The sequence below is a fragment of the Chlorocebus sabaeus genome, chromosome 20, assembly GCF_047675955.1.
Source record: "Chlorocebus sabaeus isolate Y175 chromosome 20, mChlSab1.0.hap1, whole genome shotgun sequence".
Classification (NCBI taxonomy): Eukaryota; Metazoa; Chordata; class Mammalia; order Primates; family Cercopithecidae; genus Chlorocebus; species Chlorocebus sabaeus.
The window spans coordinates 59,620,837-59,637,075 of NC_132923.1; the positions used below are offsets into that span (position 1 = coordinate 59,620,837).

General features: G+C 35.5%; 1 protein-coding gene across 1 annotated transcript in view; it reads left to right on the plus strand.

The window, feature by feature from the left end:
* Window positions 1-16,239, plus strand: part of PIGK (phosphatidylinositol glycan anchor biosynthesis class K) — a 131,456-nt gene that overhangs the window by 41,777 nt on the left and 73,440 nt on the right. Inside the window, exons 4-8 of the mRNA XM_007978242.3 lie at window positions 7,609-7,744; window positions 10,515-10,626; window positions 13,410-13,506; window positions 15,619-15,736; window positions 15,933-16,043. Coding sequence (XP_007976433.3) covers window positions 7,609-7,744; window positions 10,515-10,626; window positions 13,410-13,506; window positions 15,619-15,736; window positions 15,933-16,043 — 574 coding nt within the window. The remainder of the gene's footprint in view (window positions 1-7,608; window positions 7,745-10,514; window positions 10,627-13,409; window positions 13,507-15,618; window positions 15,737-15,932; window positions 16,044-16,239) is intronic.

Below are 16,239 nucleotides of genomic sequence, written 5' to 3' on the forward strand. Positions count from 1 at the left end.
AAAACTTTTCACTCATTGATAGAGGGAAGACTTAGCTTTCCAAACAGTCTGTCTTTTATCTTTCCCTTCTTTTTTTCCTAGTTTATTCAAAAGGCAAACAAAAATCTTTTATTATCCTTTAATATTACCTGAAAATCTTGTTCATGGGAGAGCCAAATTTCACCCTTTCATAAGTTTACTATTAATGTCAACCCCAATTTTTAATAAAACCTTATAGACAAATTTATCAATCTTAATCAGTTTGTCCATAAGGTGAGATTCTTATAAACCTTTTATAACCCTTTAGAATTTTTGTTAAAGAGCAGATAAGTGCTCTAAGAAAAACCTGTTGTGCTTTTTTTTAATGTTCATTTTACGTAAAAACTGAATACCCCTTTAACTGTAGCTAATATGTTTACACACAGAATCTCTTTTACAAGTAATTTTTACAAACCTTCTACAACTAGCTCAACCTTTAGCTTTGTCTTATCTAATTTAAAACAATCCATTAGCACTCTACACTAGGCAAAAATTTACATTCTCATGCTTTCTTATAATTTTTTTTTTACCAAAAACAAATTTTACTTTCCATACATACCTTGCATGTAAACTGTTATTTCAGTAGTCTCAATTATATGTTGTAACAGTAACTCTTAGCAGCATTTACCTTTGGTGCATAAATTTCCTTTCACGAATGCTTTCTTTTTTTTTTTTTTTTAATTTATTTATTATTATTAAACTTTAAGTTGTAGGGTACATGTGCACAACGTGCAGGTTTGCTACATATGTATACTTGTGCCATGTTGGTGTGCTGCACCCATCAACTCGTCATTTACATCAGGTATAACTCCCAATGAAATCCCTCCCCCCTCCCCCCTCCCCATGATAGGCCCCGGTGTGTGATGTTCCCCTTCCCGAGTCCAAGTGATCTCATTGTTCAGTTCCCGCCTATGAGTGAGAACATGCGGTGTTTGGTTTTCTGTTCTTGTGATAGTTTGCTAAGAATGATGGTTTCCAGCTGCATCCATGTCCCTACAAAGGACACAAACTCATCCTTTTTTATGGCTGCATAGTATTCCATGGTGTATATGTGCCACATTTTCTTAATCCAATCTGTCACTGATGGACATTTGGGTTGATTCCAAGTCTTTGCTATTGTGAATAGTGCTGCAATAAACATACGTGTGCATGTGTCTTTATAGCAGCATAATTTATAATCCTTTGGGTATATACCCAGTAATGGGATGGCTGGGTCATATGGTACATCTAGTTCTAGATCCTTGAGGAATCGCCATACTGTTTTCCATAATGGTTGAACTAGTTTACAATCCCACCAACAGTGTAAAAGTGTTCCTATTTCTCCACATCCTCTCCAGCACCTGTTGTTTCCTGACTTTTGAATGATCGCCATTCTAACTGGTGTGAGATGGTATCTCATTGTGGTTTTGATTTGCATTTCTCTGATGGCCAGTGATGATGAGCATTTTTTCATGTGTCTGTTGGCTGTATGAATGTCTTCTTTTGAGAACTGTCTGTTCATATCCTTTGCCCACTTTTTGATGGGGTTGTTTGTTTTTTTCTTGTAAATTTGTTTGAGTTCTTTGTAGGTTCTGGATATTAGCCCTTTGTCAGATGAGTAGATTGCAAAAATTTTCTCCCATTCTGTAGGTTGCCTGTTCACTCTGATGGTAGTTTCTTTTGCTGTGCAGAAGCTCTTTAGTTTAATGAGATCCCATTTGTCAATTTTGGCTTTTGCTGCCGTTGCTTTTGGTGTTTTAGACATGAAGTCTTTGCCCATGCCTATGTCCTGAATGGTACTACCTAGGTTTTCTTCTAGGGTTTTTATGGTATTAGGTCTAACATTTAAGTCTCTAATCCATCTTGAATTAATTTTCATATAAGGAGTAAGGAAAGGATCCAGTTTCAGCTTTCTACTTATGGCTAGCCAATTTTCCCAGCACCATTTATTAAATAGGGAATCCTTTCCCCATTTCTTGTTTCTCTCAGGACGAATGCTTTCATGACTTACACAGACCATCTATGTCATGCCTGGACTTTCTGACTTGTTCTAAGCATCCCTGTTTTTAACCAACCAGTTCTTTTACTTTAGGACAAGAATTTACCATACAGGATCCTTTCTTGTATAAAATCTCTTTTCTTTATAACCTTCTTTGCCTAGCTAGAGGGTGTGGCTGATTCCACATGTCCCCAGGCCTTATCTAGAATCTGTCGTTTCCAAGGTAGGCAAATTGAACAATTTTCAAAAGTCAAAGCAGTTTATGACCTTAAAGCATTTAGCAAACCTAGTCTCTGACCTGCCTGATTTAGAATAAATGTCTTTATTTTACCAATAATCTTTAAAACTTTTTATTTCCCAAAGATTACTAAAGTTATGTGAACTAAAAAGCATTACAGTTTCTTCTTTCAAATATTTGATTTAAGCGCCTATTTTTCTTTAAGCCAATTAATTAGAGCCCTTTAAAAAAAAATCACACATGGAACACATATATAAGTATACAGATAGAAGAAGATCCAGTAGTTGCAAGATTTTTTATTTGCTAGTTTATAAGGTTTTTAATCGAATTACTGGCTTTAGGGTGGAGTCCTTGGAGGAACAAGGCCAGGAACATGCATTTTCTACAGCCTAATATAATAAGCAGGCATAGCTGGAAGGCAAAACAGATCTCTAGAAATTAAGGATCCTATTCTCATTTTTTATATCAGATCCTGGATCCCATAAAGAATGAATCAGCCTAGCTCCCATGGGTGTCTTATTTCTTAGTGGTGGGTGGGAACATTTCCATAACTTCTAGGTGGCCAAGAGCATGCTTCTCTGATACAAGTGTGCAGAGCTGAGTATCTCCCTGTAACTGCCATTAGCTATCCCTAAAAGTATATTTCCTACCTAGTTATTACACACCAAAGCTCTCTCATAATGCAAAGTAATTTCTGATACTCCCCAAAGGCAAAAAAATCAGATAAGGCAATACAAAACAGAACAGAGCCTTAGATTTTGAGAGGGATTTAATTTTTAATTTCTAAGGTTTCTTGAGGAAAACAGGTTTTTCCCAAAACACGGTCTGTGGTGCCTCCTTTGCTTTTCCCAAGGAGTCCCAGGCTGTTAGAGCTGAATATCTACTTTTAATTAAACTGACTTTTAGCCACAGCCCTCTTTATTAAAGTCCTTTTAAATTTCTTGTTACATGACTTTAGCCAGGCCAAACAGCCAATATTTCTGGCTCAGAGAAAGAAAATGAGGAAGAGAATCAACAAATAGTAAATATCATATAGATATCAAACCAGAAGAGACTCATTCCCTAAGCCAGGAATTGAACTTGGGCCACTATTGTAAAAAGGCAAGGCCTTAGCTACTGAGCTACATTGTATAACTTCCATTGCTCTTCCCAGAAGTCTAGAGCAGTCAGTTTTGAGTTTCAAAGGCTTTTAACTGCTCAAGATAATTTTTGGAGCTAGCTATGACATGAATCCCATTTTTGGAGCTAGCTATGACATGAATCCCAAAAATCTTTTTCCCTGGAAGGCGGAGACGAAGAGAAAGTACCACCACATGGTTACAGGGTTAAGCTTCCAAGGGCAAAACAAGATCAAGACCTCAGGCAGTTTTTTTGTTTGTTTCAGGGAACCACAGCAAAGTTTGTTATTGACCAGCTTGCTGGGCTGTTTTGAATAGTGAGCTTATGGGGTCCTAAGCCTGTGTGCTATCCAAAGGTACTCTTTATGACAGAACCATACAGAAAGACAAGGACACCAGATTCAGTATAGCTTAAGAATAGACTCAGAATCATTTTTTGCATTAATTAACTTTACAGAGGAGATAATCGTGATTTTTACCATTCATTTAACTAGTTTGCACAGATTGAGGCCAGAAGCCTGGTAAGAAATTCTTGCCCTTTTGCTGGCTTGTCAGATTTCTGGGTTCTCCTTCCCTGAGTAGCCCCAGTGACCCTGCTTATCACACCATAGTTCTGGGTGCCAGACTGCATCACAAAGGAAAATAATGGAACCACAGGCAAAATTATCTCAATTTTGCAAGTTGCTGCCCAACCAGTTGTATGGGGGACCCAAATTCTAATATCTTCCATTCTGGCCAGAGTAAAATATGTGTGCTTTAAATAAAAATATTGAAATCTTTTTAGAGGCTTCTGCAGATCAGTAGGCATCTGTAGATGAGATTAATTTGGGAGCTTCATTGTTTTAAATGCACTTCAGTGCGTTGTTCATTTGGAATGTTCTATTGTAAGTTATCCTTAGTGAGATCTCACCATTTCTGTGAGACTTCACTGCTTCTGGGGCCTAACATTTATGCATGTATAAGCCGGAAGGAACTCAGTTCTTCAGAAATTAAGGATACCATTTTTACCCAAAATACTGGCTTTGCTCTCGGGTTCTCTTAACTTAGCCAGTAATTTTTTTTTTCCTACCTAAGCGCACAAGAAAAATGAAACAAAGAGGTAGAACACAAAAATCCCTGCGAATATATACACATATTTTTGAGATGGAGTCTCGCTCTGTCCCCCAGGCTGGAGTGCTTTGGTGCGATCTTGGCTTACTGCAAGCTCCACCACATGGGTTCATGCCATTCTCCTGCCTCAGCCTCCTGAGTAACTGGGACTACAGGCGCCTGTCAACATGCCCGGCAAAATTTTTTGTATTTTTAGTAGAGATGGGGTTTCACCATGTTAGCCAGGATGGTCTCGATCTCCTGACCTCGTGATCTGCCCGTCTCGGCCTCCCAAAGTGCTGGGGTTACAGGCGTGAGCCACCGTGCCCGTCCCCTGTGAATTTTTAAAAGCCAAATTTTATAGCCCCTGCAATATTACCACTTACTACCAGTTTCTTTCTGACCCACTCAGATGTAAGAAGCCTCTAAGTGGATTCAAGCCAGTTAATTACTGGATCAGATCTGATCCTGGACCCGGTCCAGTTTCTGTCGATTCACTAATTGGCCAGCCCCCAGAATCACAGCAGATTCAGAGAGACTCCAGTGCAGCACATGGCAGAAGAAGATTAGAGACAAAGGGAAGTGAGGTACAGAAATTGGAAAGTGAGGTACACAAACAACTGGATTGGTTACAGGTTGGCATTTTACTTATTTGAGCACAGTTTGAGCACTTGGCAATATATGAGTGGCTGAAGTATGGCTGCTGGCATTGGCCAAGACTCAGCCATTGTTACAGGTGCATACTCCTAAATTGGGTTTTCCATCTTGTCTACCTCTTAAGTTAGGTTGCAGCTTGTCCACAAGGACTCAAATATAGAAGTATGGAGTCCTTCTCAGGCCATTTTAGTTCGCTTTAACAATTATGGATGTCAAAACACACATGCACACACAAAAAAAGTTAAATGTAGAACCAGACTTGAAGCTCTTCTGTTAAAGCAGCAGGTGTTTAGTTTTTGGAAAATAATGTCATCTTTCAATGGGATTAGTGTTTTTATAGTATTATTAGTTTGCTAGTTTTGTTAGAATTTTATACTTTTCTCTTGATTTTACAGTTTTGTAAGAACTATACGCCTAAGTAGTTTGTTTGCATGTGTATACTTAAATACTGTTGTATAAATAACACTTCGACCAAGTGAAAATTATTATTTTTTTCTAGAAAAGAGTTCTGTACACTTCTTGAGTTTTAGAAACAGTGAATTAGAATATGTGGTTGGACTTCAAAACGTTTGAAATCCATTCTGTTTCCCAACTTCTCTTTTTCTATATTATTTCAAGTACAGTGTTTTATAATATATTCATTATGTTAAGAGGTCATAGTACTTATATTGAGGCTCAAAATTATCTCTAAGAGAAATGTTGATTAAATTTATGATTTTAAGTTGAAGTTAGTACTTCTTTCTGATTGATATTGACACTGTATAGCTACTGAATAATTATTTCATTTCCTAGAGTGAAATTAACCCTAAACAGAAAAAATAGCCTAAAGAAATACTCTTTTTTATATTGACATTTGGAGGTCAGTTCAGTCTTGTTTAACAAAGGAATATATGATTGGTATTTATTTAATATATATTAATGATCTCCTTAAGTTTTAAAAAAGAGAAGATACATTTTCTGTTTTAAGAGGAATGACTTTCACTATGCTGTGAAAATGAATCAGTAACAGCTGAAGATCTGATCTTTGAACGTGGCAGGGTTGGAACACTTTCAGAGTAGAAATCTAGCCAATTTTCAAGAAAAATCATAATGTTTCAGTTTTGAACTTTAATGTATTTGGAACATATGTAGCAGAACATTTTCTTCTTGCTGTCTCCTGCCAAACTAATTATGTATGCCACATTAATTTTTCCCTTATGCTTGGGAAACTCAAGATATGGTAGAATGGAGAATTTCCTGATTGTTATTCACCAGTTTTAATGGTAGAGTGAAGATGAGAAGTATCAAAGAGAGATTTTATATCCTTGTAAAGAAATTATAAGCAAAAATTAAAATATTTCATTCACTTAAAATTATTTACCGAGTACATACTATATGCCAAGCCCTAGTATGTAGTGTGAGTGATACAGTGGTGAACAGGACAGATATAGCCCTTGCCCTCAGAGAGCTTATATTCTAATGGTGGTGGTGGGGGGTGGTGATAGGAGATGATGGGGATTTCAGATTCATAGATGTCCTGAAGAAAATAAAACATAATAAGATAGAGTACCATAGCTGAGGCTGAAATTATATGAAGATCTGGGAGGAGTGAAGTCTAAATTTGGTCAATAGCCACTTAAGTGGGAAAGGCTTGGCATATTCTAAGAACAGAAAGGCCACTGTGGAGGTAGCATAGAGAATGTGGGTGTTAGAGGCTGAAGTTGGAGAGACAGAGACCAGATTAAATAAGCCTTTTAGATGATGCAAGGAGTTGCAGTTTCTCTCTAAATGTAATAGGGATGCATGGAACTGCAGGAGAACAACAACAAAAAAATTAAATACAGATATAATGGGAAACTTTTAAGTGGGAACATTTAATGATTTGACTTATTTAAGGAAGATCACTCTGGGGGCTGTTAGGAGAATGAACTGAAAGAGGGATGCCAGATAGGAAGCTATTCCAACATCTAGCCAGAAGGTGGTGGTTGCTGGTGTTAGGGAAATGGAGTGGATTTGTGGATCTTGTCAGAAGTGATTGGCTTGGAGGTGTGCTCTTGTGCTAAACTGATTGTACTTGCTGATCAGTTGCATGTTTTTATACTCAAGCATTTGGGATTCTGAAAGTTAATTCTTTGGGCATCATAGTTTAATGTGGACTCTGTAAGTCTTGAGAATGTAAAATTTTACTAAAAAATATTTTCGATGCTTGAGGAAAAACAGTTTCTTTAGCTTCCCTTTGCTGTATGGCATAAAGTATGCATTGTTCGGAAAAACATTAGTAACTTCAAATTCTGTTCAGAAGTTTATGCCAGATTGTTCTAATTTCTCTACTTTAAAATATATAGTACATAAGGATATGAAAAATAATTAAGGTGCCTTCACATATGTAGTTGAAAATAGTTTTTTTGAAGGAGGAGAAAAATGAACACAATAGCTACATGACGTAAATAAATTTGTGTTTAGCTTTTTCCTTTTATCTGAATTATATATTTACTGGAGTTTTTTGTTTTTGTTTTTGTTTTTTTCCCTAGTCACATTGTCCTAATGCTTGCAGATGATATGGCCTGTAATCCTAGAAATCCCAAACCAGCTACAGTGTTTAGTCACAAGAATATGGAACTAAATGTGTATGGAGATGATGTGGAAGTGGATTATAGAAGTTATGAGGTAAATTCTTTAATCTAGCCACACTTTTGAAATGGCATTGTTACTTTTAAGCTCTAAAACAATGGCAGAATAAAATTGTCTTATTATTTTTCTTTAAACTTAATTGTCACTAAAGCCTTGATGTAACTGTCTCTGGAGTTCATATTAAGGCAATGATATATAAGTAAAATATTAAAGCATGAACATTTTATGTTTTTATCTAGGACAGAAAAACTTTATATTGGCTTCAATGTTAGAGTATTATAGAGAGGTTTAATGTGTCACCTTTCTTTTACAGTAAATATATTTTATAGTAAACATATATTTTTCATATTTGACCTAAATTATCAAGCTTATTAGTTTTAATAATTGTATTAATTGTGGAAAAACTGTAGTGACTAAAAACTCACCTATATTTCCACTAAGAAATAACCACTTTCAATATGCTTCTAGTGTTTTTTATGACTCTGTGATTAGAAATAAAAATGTAAATGTAAAAAAATGGTATTACATTGTGTTTTCTCCCTTTGAAACTTCATTTTAAATATAAAAGATGGTGAATATGCTTAATAGTTGAAGTCTTCTTTTATGAAGTACTCTTAGATAATACTTCCCCTTGGCCGGGCGCGTTGTCTCACGCCTGTAATCCCAGCACTTTGGGAGGCCGAGGCGGGCGAATTGGGCGGGCGGATCACGAGGTCAGGAGATCGAGACCATCCTGGCTAACACGGTGAAACCCTGTCTCTACTAAAAATGCAAAAAACTTAGCCGGGCGTGGCGGCGGGCGCCTGTAGTCCCAGCTACTTGGGAGGCTGAGGCAGGAGAATGGTGCGAACCCCGGAGGCGGAGCTTGCGGTGAGCCGAGATCACGCCACTGCACTCCAGCCTGGGCGACAGAGCGAGACTCCGTCTCAAAAAAAAAAAAAAAATAATAATACTTCCCCTTTTACCAAGCCTACCAAAAGTAAGACACAATTTCCTGTGTGTTCCCAGACCACTTTCGAAGCAATTTTAAAAGCGTATCTATCTCCTCCTAGACTGTAAGCTAAGAGGGCCTATATCTTATATATCATATAGTTGGCAAGTACCTGTAGCCTGGTGTTAGGCACTCAAAAATGTTGGCTCATTGAATTAAATATGTATGTTTGACTTTTTACTTGTTTATGTAGTCATCTTAAAATATAGGCCAAACATCCTCCTTCCTTGTTGGCCAACAAGTATTCCTGTTAAAACAATTAGCATTTTGCTGTCTTGAAGGAAAAATGTAAATCAAACAGTTTACACACACACAAATGTGTATACATACAATTTATACACTCATGTGCTAGGGAATAGATGAACAAGAAAACTGGATAGGTTTTCTACTTTTTAAATGTAGATATGCATAATATATGACTCAGCTGTTGGCTTTAAATCAGTGTTTTACTCTTTACAACTTTAAATATGCCTTCAAAGAATCCCAGAGGGATAGAAATTCTAGACTGGAAAATCTAGTTTAAAGTGTTATGAATTTTTTACATGTTAAAGATACCACTAACAAAATCTAAGAAACAAAGTGCATTCAAAAATTACAGATATGTAATTTTGGGGAAATATATATGGAACTTTTTTTTTCTTTTTCAAACTTTATTTTAAATTCAGGGGATACATGTACAGATTTGTTACAAAGGTATATTGTGTGATGCTGAGGTTTGGGATATGATTGAGCCTGTCACCCAGGTAGTGAACATGGAACTGTTTTATTTGATAGTTAATCTATAATTGACTAAGTAGTTGTACAAATTAGCTGCCATAGTGTAGTTGAATTTATTTAAAAATTTTTATATTTCATATTTTCCCACAGAATTGCCTATGCAGAGGGATTAATAATTTTTATTTTTTATTTTTTTAGAGCTGGAGTCTTGCTCTGTCACCCAGGCAGGAGTATAGTGGCCATATCATAGCTCACTGCAGCCTTGAACTCCTGGGCTCAAGTGATCCTCCTACTTCAGCCTCCTGAGTAGCAGGGACTACAGGTGTGCACCACCATGCCTGGCTAATTTATTTTATTTTTCTAGAGATGGGGTCTTACTATGTTGTCCAGGCTGTTTTTGAGGACTTGGCCTCAAGTGATCCTCCTCCCTCAGCCTCCTGAGTAGTTGGAATTACAGGTGTGAGCCATCAGCCCAGCCATATTAATAATTTCGCAGCTTTTTGGTAGTATTTAAAGGCAGCACTTCACATAGCATTTAAAGTTTTAAATTCAGAACTTATTTTTCTCCAAGGTAGTCTTACTTTGCTTGTTTTTGTTTTTTCATAAGAGACATAGTCTTTCTCTCTTGCCCAGGCTGGAGTGCAGTGGTGAACTCCTGGGCTCAAATGAGCCTTCTGCCTCAGCCTTCTGAGTAGCTAGAACAACAGCAACATGTTACCATACCTGGCTATTCTAAACATTTTTTGTGTGTGCATAGAAATGGGGTCTCACTATGTTGCTTAGGCTGATCTTGAACTCCTGCCCACAAGCAGTCCTCTTGCCCTGGCCTCACAGAGTGCTGAGTTTATAGGCATAAGCCACCATGGCCTGCCTTCTTTGTTAGTTTTTAGTACTTTTAAAAATAGTAACAAAGTTGGAGGTATATGTTTAAATGAATGTATTTTAATTAAGTTATATAATTTTTGGGTGTTTTATTTTCAGTTGATGCTGAGTAATATATGGAGAAAGAAGAAGGAACATTTTTGAAAGTAAAAAATAATTTGTCAGGATTTCCCAGGTTTTATTTCATCTGATTTTTCTTGTTTTTTTCCCTCTTAGGTAACTGTTGAGAATTTTTTACGGGTATTAACTGGGAGGATCCCACCTAGTACTCCTAGGTCAAAACGTCTTCTTTCTGATGATAGAAGCAATATTCTAATTTATATGACAGGTAATTTCATAATTTAGAGTTTTTATAGTAGAATATATTGAAACTCTTTGAAAAGAAAGGCACGTGGAAAGAAATTTAAACACATGAAATGATTTTTGGTTAAAATGGTTTCTCGTGTAGTTATATTTTCCATGATGCAGAAGTATTTGAGATGATATCTGAAAACAGTATAACGTTTTGTGCCGTTGCTTATTGTCTCTATTTTTTTTTACTATTGACTTGGTAAACTTTAGCACCTTTTGCTTGGTATCCTGCTATAGCATCCTTCAGTTTTGTTCTTCTGTTAATCATCCTGTGAAAGTGTCTAATAGAAATTGCAAATCTATCCCTCTTCTACTTAAAACTTTATAATGATTTTCCATCTCAAATTTTGCTGTACATTAAGATTACCAACTTTAGATACTTAGGCCTTATTTTAGAATTCTTATTTAGTTTTCATCTGGGCTGGGATTCATGAAACTGTATTGTGGATATACTCAGATATGAGATACAGTAGTCTTTTGATTATACTTTGAGGAATATTGAAGATAAAGTATACCATAATATAGTATAGTTATTGTGTATATTACACATAATAATATATATAATGATTTAGCTATATTTTTTAACTTGTCTTAGTTCTTAATACTTTTTTCTAATTCTCTTCCAAGCTTGACTGTTCTGTCCTTCACATATTTGTTTAAGCTCTTGCATTTGCTTATGACGTCTTTTCAGTCCACTTTGCCTGCTTGATTATTCCATATCATTTTAGTTTTAGCTTAGGAGTCACTTCCTTCCATGACTTCCTTTCTAAGTCTAGGGTGACTGATGTTTCCAATTACCTGGGACAGTTGTAGTTTATACCTGTTGTCCCAGTGTTATTATTAATAGTTTCTGATTTTTCCTTTAGAAGAGGTATGAAATGACACAGCTTATATTTTTCCTATCCAAAGATATTTCTTTTCTCCCTGGCTGGTCTAGACTTTCCTCTATGCACTTCCATGTTAATTTTTAGTTTCTTTCATAGCATTTAACTTATTATTACTTTATTGTTTGGGTATCTGTTGCCTTCACTGTATTTTGAATTCCAAGATGTCATTGATTATATATTTGCTTTTTTTTTTTTTTTTTAAATTACCAGTTGCCTGTCTTATAGTAGTATTCGGTAAATATGAATGTTAATCAAAAGGTGTTCTATAAATTTTTTGGAGGGCATTCCATTCAACTGATGATAAAACAGGTATAGAATAATTCTTAGATATCACATGACAAGATAGTTAATTACCCCTACTTAGTGGCTTTTCTCTATCATGTTGCATTTATTTATAACATTCAAGACTTAATTTATAAACTTTATAAATTAACTCAATAGAGTTAATGAAGCCAGGAAAAATTTTATTTTACTTTTTCTGAAAATTACAAGGAATTTTCAAGCTTTTGTGACAAACAAGATGAAGTGCAGTTTTTTGTAGGTTAGCTTTATTTGATGTATTAAACTAAAGGATTTATTATTATTTTTTGTTTGTTTCCTGATTCTGTTGGTACTCTTTCAGGAATTTCAGAATAACTGCAGGCTTGGAACAAATTCCAGTAGTTTAAGATAGGATTTGATAAACTATGGCCTGTGAACTGGCTGCCTGTTTTGGAAGTTTTATTGAAACATGGTTGCATCCATTTGATTTTCACAGTTTCTATGACTGCTTCCATACTACGACAGCAGAGTTCAGTAGTTGTGCTGGAGACAGTATGACTCACAAACCAAAAATATTTACTACCTGCTCTTTTGTAGAAGGTTACCAGAGTCTGTAAGAGAAAAAAAGGGTTGATAATTATGATAATATGATAATAATATTTATGGAGGCATAGTATACGTCAGGCAGTATTCTAAATCATTGTGTCTATTAACTCATTTCATTCTCACAGCAGTGCATTGACTTAGGTGCCGATATTCAAGGTTGCTGTATGTGGCTGTGTGGGTTGTATAGTGCACCCAAGAATCTGGCCGGGGGTTAAGTGGGAACTGAAATCTAGTATGTGCTTACACTAAGCAATCTGCTCTACCACAGGGTTGTATTCTAATGGGAGGGAGGAATACTTGTTTCTCCCACAAAGGCAGAGTCAACTAACCACTTGTAAGCTTGCAGGGCTGCATATATCCAGGAGGAAGGTGGGGAGACGGGTTTTTTTTTTTTTTTTTCTACTGTCATGCCCAGTGGAAGGTACCTTTTAAAAACCTGTACAAAGGAACTGTATAAGTAAGCTAATGATAGTGTTGCAGATACATTTCTCACTTTATGGCTGAGGAAGCTGAGGCATAGAAAGATTAAATTATTTTCCTAAACTAACATGGCATAGCTACCATTTGAATCCAGACAGCCTGCCTCTAGATTGCATACAAATAGCACTATCTTCTGGTCCACCTCTTGTAGTAAAAATGTGGGACTAGCTAGTGTCTCCAGCTTCTTTCTCACCAAAAATGTTTGCCTGGTATTTGAAACATTTTTATGAATGGAAACTCATTTCTGTTATAATAATGGAGCCAATGGAAGAGCATAAATACAGGTTTCTGGAACTGAATATTAGAAACCCTCTTAAAGATATTATATCTGCTATTTTATATAGTTTATCATTCTCTTTTTAATTGGCGTAGTAGAAAATTCAATTTTTTTGTTTTCATAGTATATATTTTAGAGTATAAAATAAGTGATGTCAAAAAGTAATGAATGAAGTAAGTGTATATGTCTAGATATATGCAGTTTGCATTAAAAAATGTATCTATTGATCTTTTTTACTCTTTATACAAGGACATGGTGGAAATGGTTTCTTAAAATTTCAAGATTCTGAAGAAATTACCAACATAGAACTTGCGGATGCTTTTGAACAAATGTGGCAGAAAAGACGGTAATTAACAAGTTCATAAGCTATATTCATACCTAATTTTCACATGGTTAGTAGGTTTGTTGTTTTTATTTTATAAGATTTTTAACTTAATTTGACAATTTCTTTGACTCTTTTAAATTTACATTTGTTATTTCCATTGAACTGGGTTGTTTTTAAAAGAAAAACAGAGTTATTCTGTAACATGAAATAGTTAACCTTTTAAGATTCCATTGCTTCTTATTTAGCATCTTTTTTAGAGGAAGTAAGTGCCCCTCCAACCAAGTTACCTATTATTGTGGAGATTATGAACATTGTGTATGTTTCAACTTGTACCTGTTCTTTCTAGCTCATTCTTTGGCCCCTAATGTGATAGCCATATTTCTTCTATGGAAAAAAATTACTGAAATTATGGTTAGCATAAAATTTGTAACTTAACTCACATTAAGGATGATTGTTAGTAACCCTTGCTAAGCATCTCTTTAGTTGGAAGCTGTCATACATATGACTGTAAGTGAAATAACTTTTAACTTGATTACTTTCAATAAATACTTACAGGCTATCTTCTATTCCTGTGGCAGAAAGTGGAATATGATGCCTTCAAAGTGTTTACAATCTAATGGAAAAGAGAAATATGTACACAACGATGCTACAAAATAAATACTGTAGTGTTAAAATAAAAGCATAAGCAATGTGTGGAAGTGTTGAAGAGGAAGCTTTTACTGGGCACTGATTATGTCCTATTCATAGCTTACAGTTAGAGAATGCATACTGGGTGCTGCATACTGTATTTTACATCTATTGTCTCATTTAATTTTACAACTCTATGGGCTAGATACTATTACTATTCCCTTTTTACAAGTGAGTGAACTTAGGCACAGAAACATTCAATAACTTGCCGAACTTTACACAGCTAGTAGTAACTTGCCAAACTTGACACAGCTAGGATTCATGCCCAAATGGTTCAGTCCTAGAGCTTGCTCTCTTATTTACTTCACAACCTCTCCTAACTTTGGATGTTTCTAATGCATAGGAGCCTCCACATATTTTGCCACAGAACAAATGTATCATGTTAATTGTGCCTCCTATCACTTTCTTGGATGATACTGTAGTTCAAGATTCAATGCTTTGTTTTCTAGGTTCCTTGTTAGCTGTTTATCTAGACCCAGTGTCTGAGAAAAAACTTCCCAGAAAACATGTCTCCTCTCTACTTTAACTTTTGCCAGCTAGGTAGCTTATTGTGCAATAGATACCTGATTATATTATTCTTTCATTAAAACAACAACAAAAACAAAAACCTTTCATGGTTTCTCCACTCTTCAGGATAAGATTCAGACTTCATATGGTATCCTTTACAAATTGTTCCTACTCTAGCTTTTTGAAACCAATTTCGCTCCATTCTCCCAAATTTACTTTAAATCCTAGGTACATAGATCTTTTTGCAAGCACTTATACTTTTTTACATTATGTGCTTTTCCCTCTGCTGGAATGTTATCTTCTTTTCTCTGAAATACAAAATAACACCCTTTATTGCCCATATTGGGCATCACCTTTCTCTGATCTGCTTTTCTTTGCAGTTCTCCTTAGTCCTTCCTCAGTGTTCATTCAGCAGTTTGATTTTGTTAGACTCTAGGCTGTAAGAGGGCAGGGACTGTTGTATCTCCAGCATAATATCAGGCACATTGTAGGCACTCAATATATATTTGTAGTACTCATCACATTCCAAGTTAGTTATGTGTTTGTCTTTCACTTAGAGTTTATGCTCTTTTAGTATAGTTACTAATTCATACTTCTTTTTCTGAACCTAGCTCAATTTCTAGGACAGCATGGATGCCAAATAAGTGCTTGTTGAATGGAATATTCATTTAGATTCTGAATTATATGGCATAGACAAGGGAGAGGGAAAAGGGCTGGGACAGCCACCTTGGGCACAAGCAATACTCGCTGTGGTTTCCTTGGACAAATTTATACCTTTAAGTTTTCTAAGGTCAAATTTCTGTTGGGATTTCTGCTGAACACTTTTAGCTAATGAAATGACTAACATATGATTTAAACGTCTTATGAAAGTATTGTAGAAATATTAGTGTGTGATTTACAGCATGATCCTTGTCAAAGATGTTATCACTTTTCTTTCAGCTATAATGAGCTACTGTTTATTATTGATACTTGCCAAGGAGCATCCATGTATGAGCGATTTTATTCTCCTAACATAATGGCTCTAGCTAGTAGCCAAGTGGGAGAAGATTCACTGTCGGTATGTGCATTTTCCCCATTTGTAAACTGTGTCTTTGGAATGTGCACCTATTTCTGAAACCAATTAAATGCTTTAAATGCTTTATGAATGTATCTGTTCTTTCTTAGACTAATACATTAGAAGGAAATTTTGGTTATATTTGAAACATTTTGTTATAATGACACTGTTAAAAATACTTTTTTTCACCTTTTCATAGCATCAACCTGATCCTGCAATTGGAGTCCATCTTATGGATAGATACACATTTTATGTCTTGGAATTTTTGGAAGAAATTAACCCAGCTAGCCAAACTAATATGAATGACCTTGTAAGTATTCACTTGATTTGATTATAGCGTATAGGTATGCTAACCTTAATGTGAAAAGAAGTGTATTATTCCCTGTACTCCTAGAGGATACTGTTTTTTGTGTTGAATTATAGCTTTTAAAACTGTTTGATAGCTACCTTTTACCTGTATATTAGCATTTTTCTGTCTCTCTACTACAAGAGGCCTGATGTTTTCC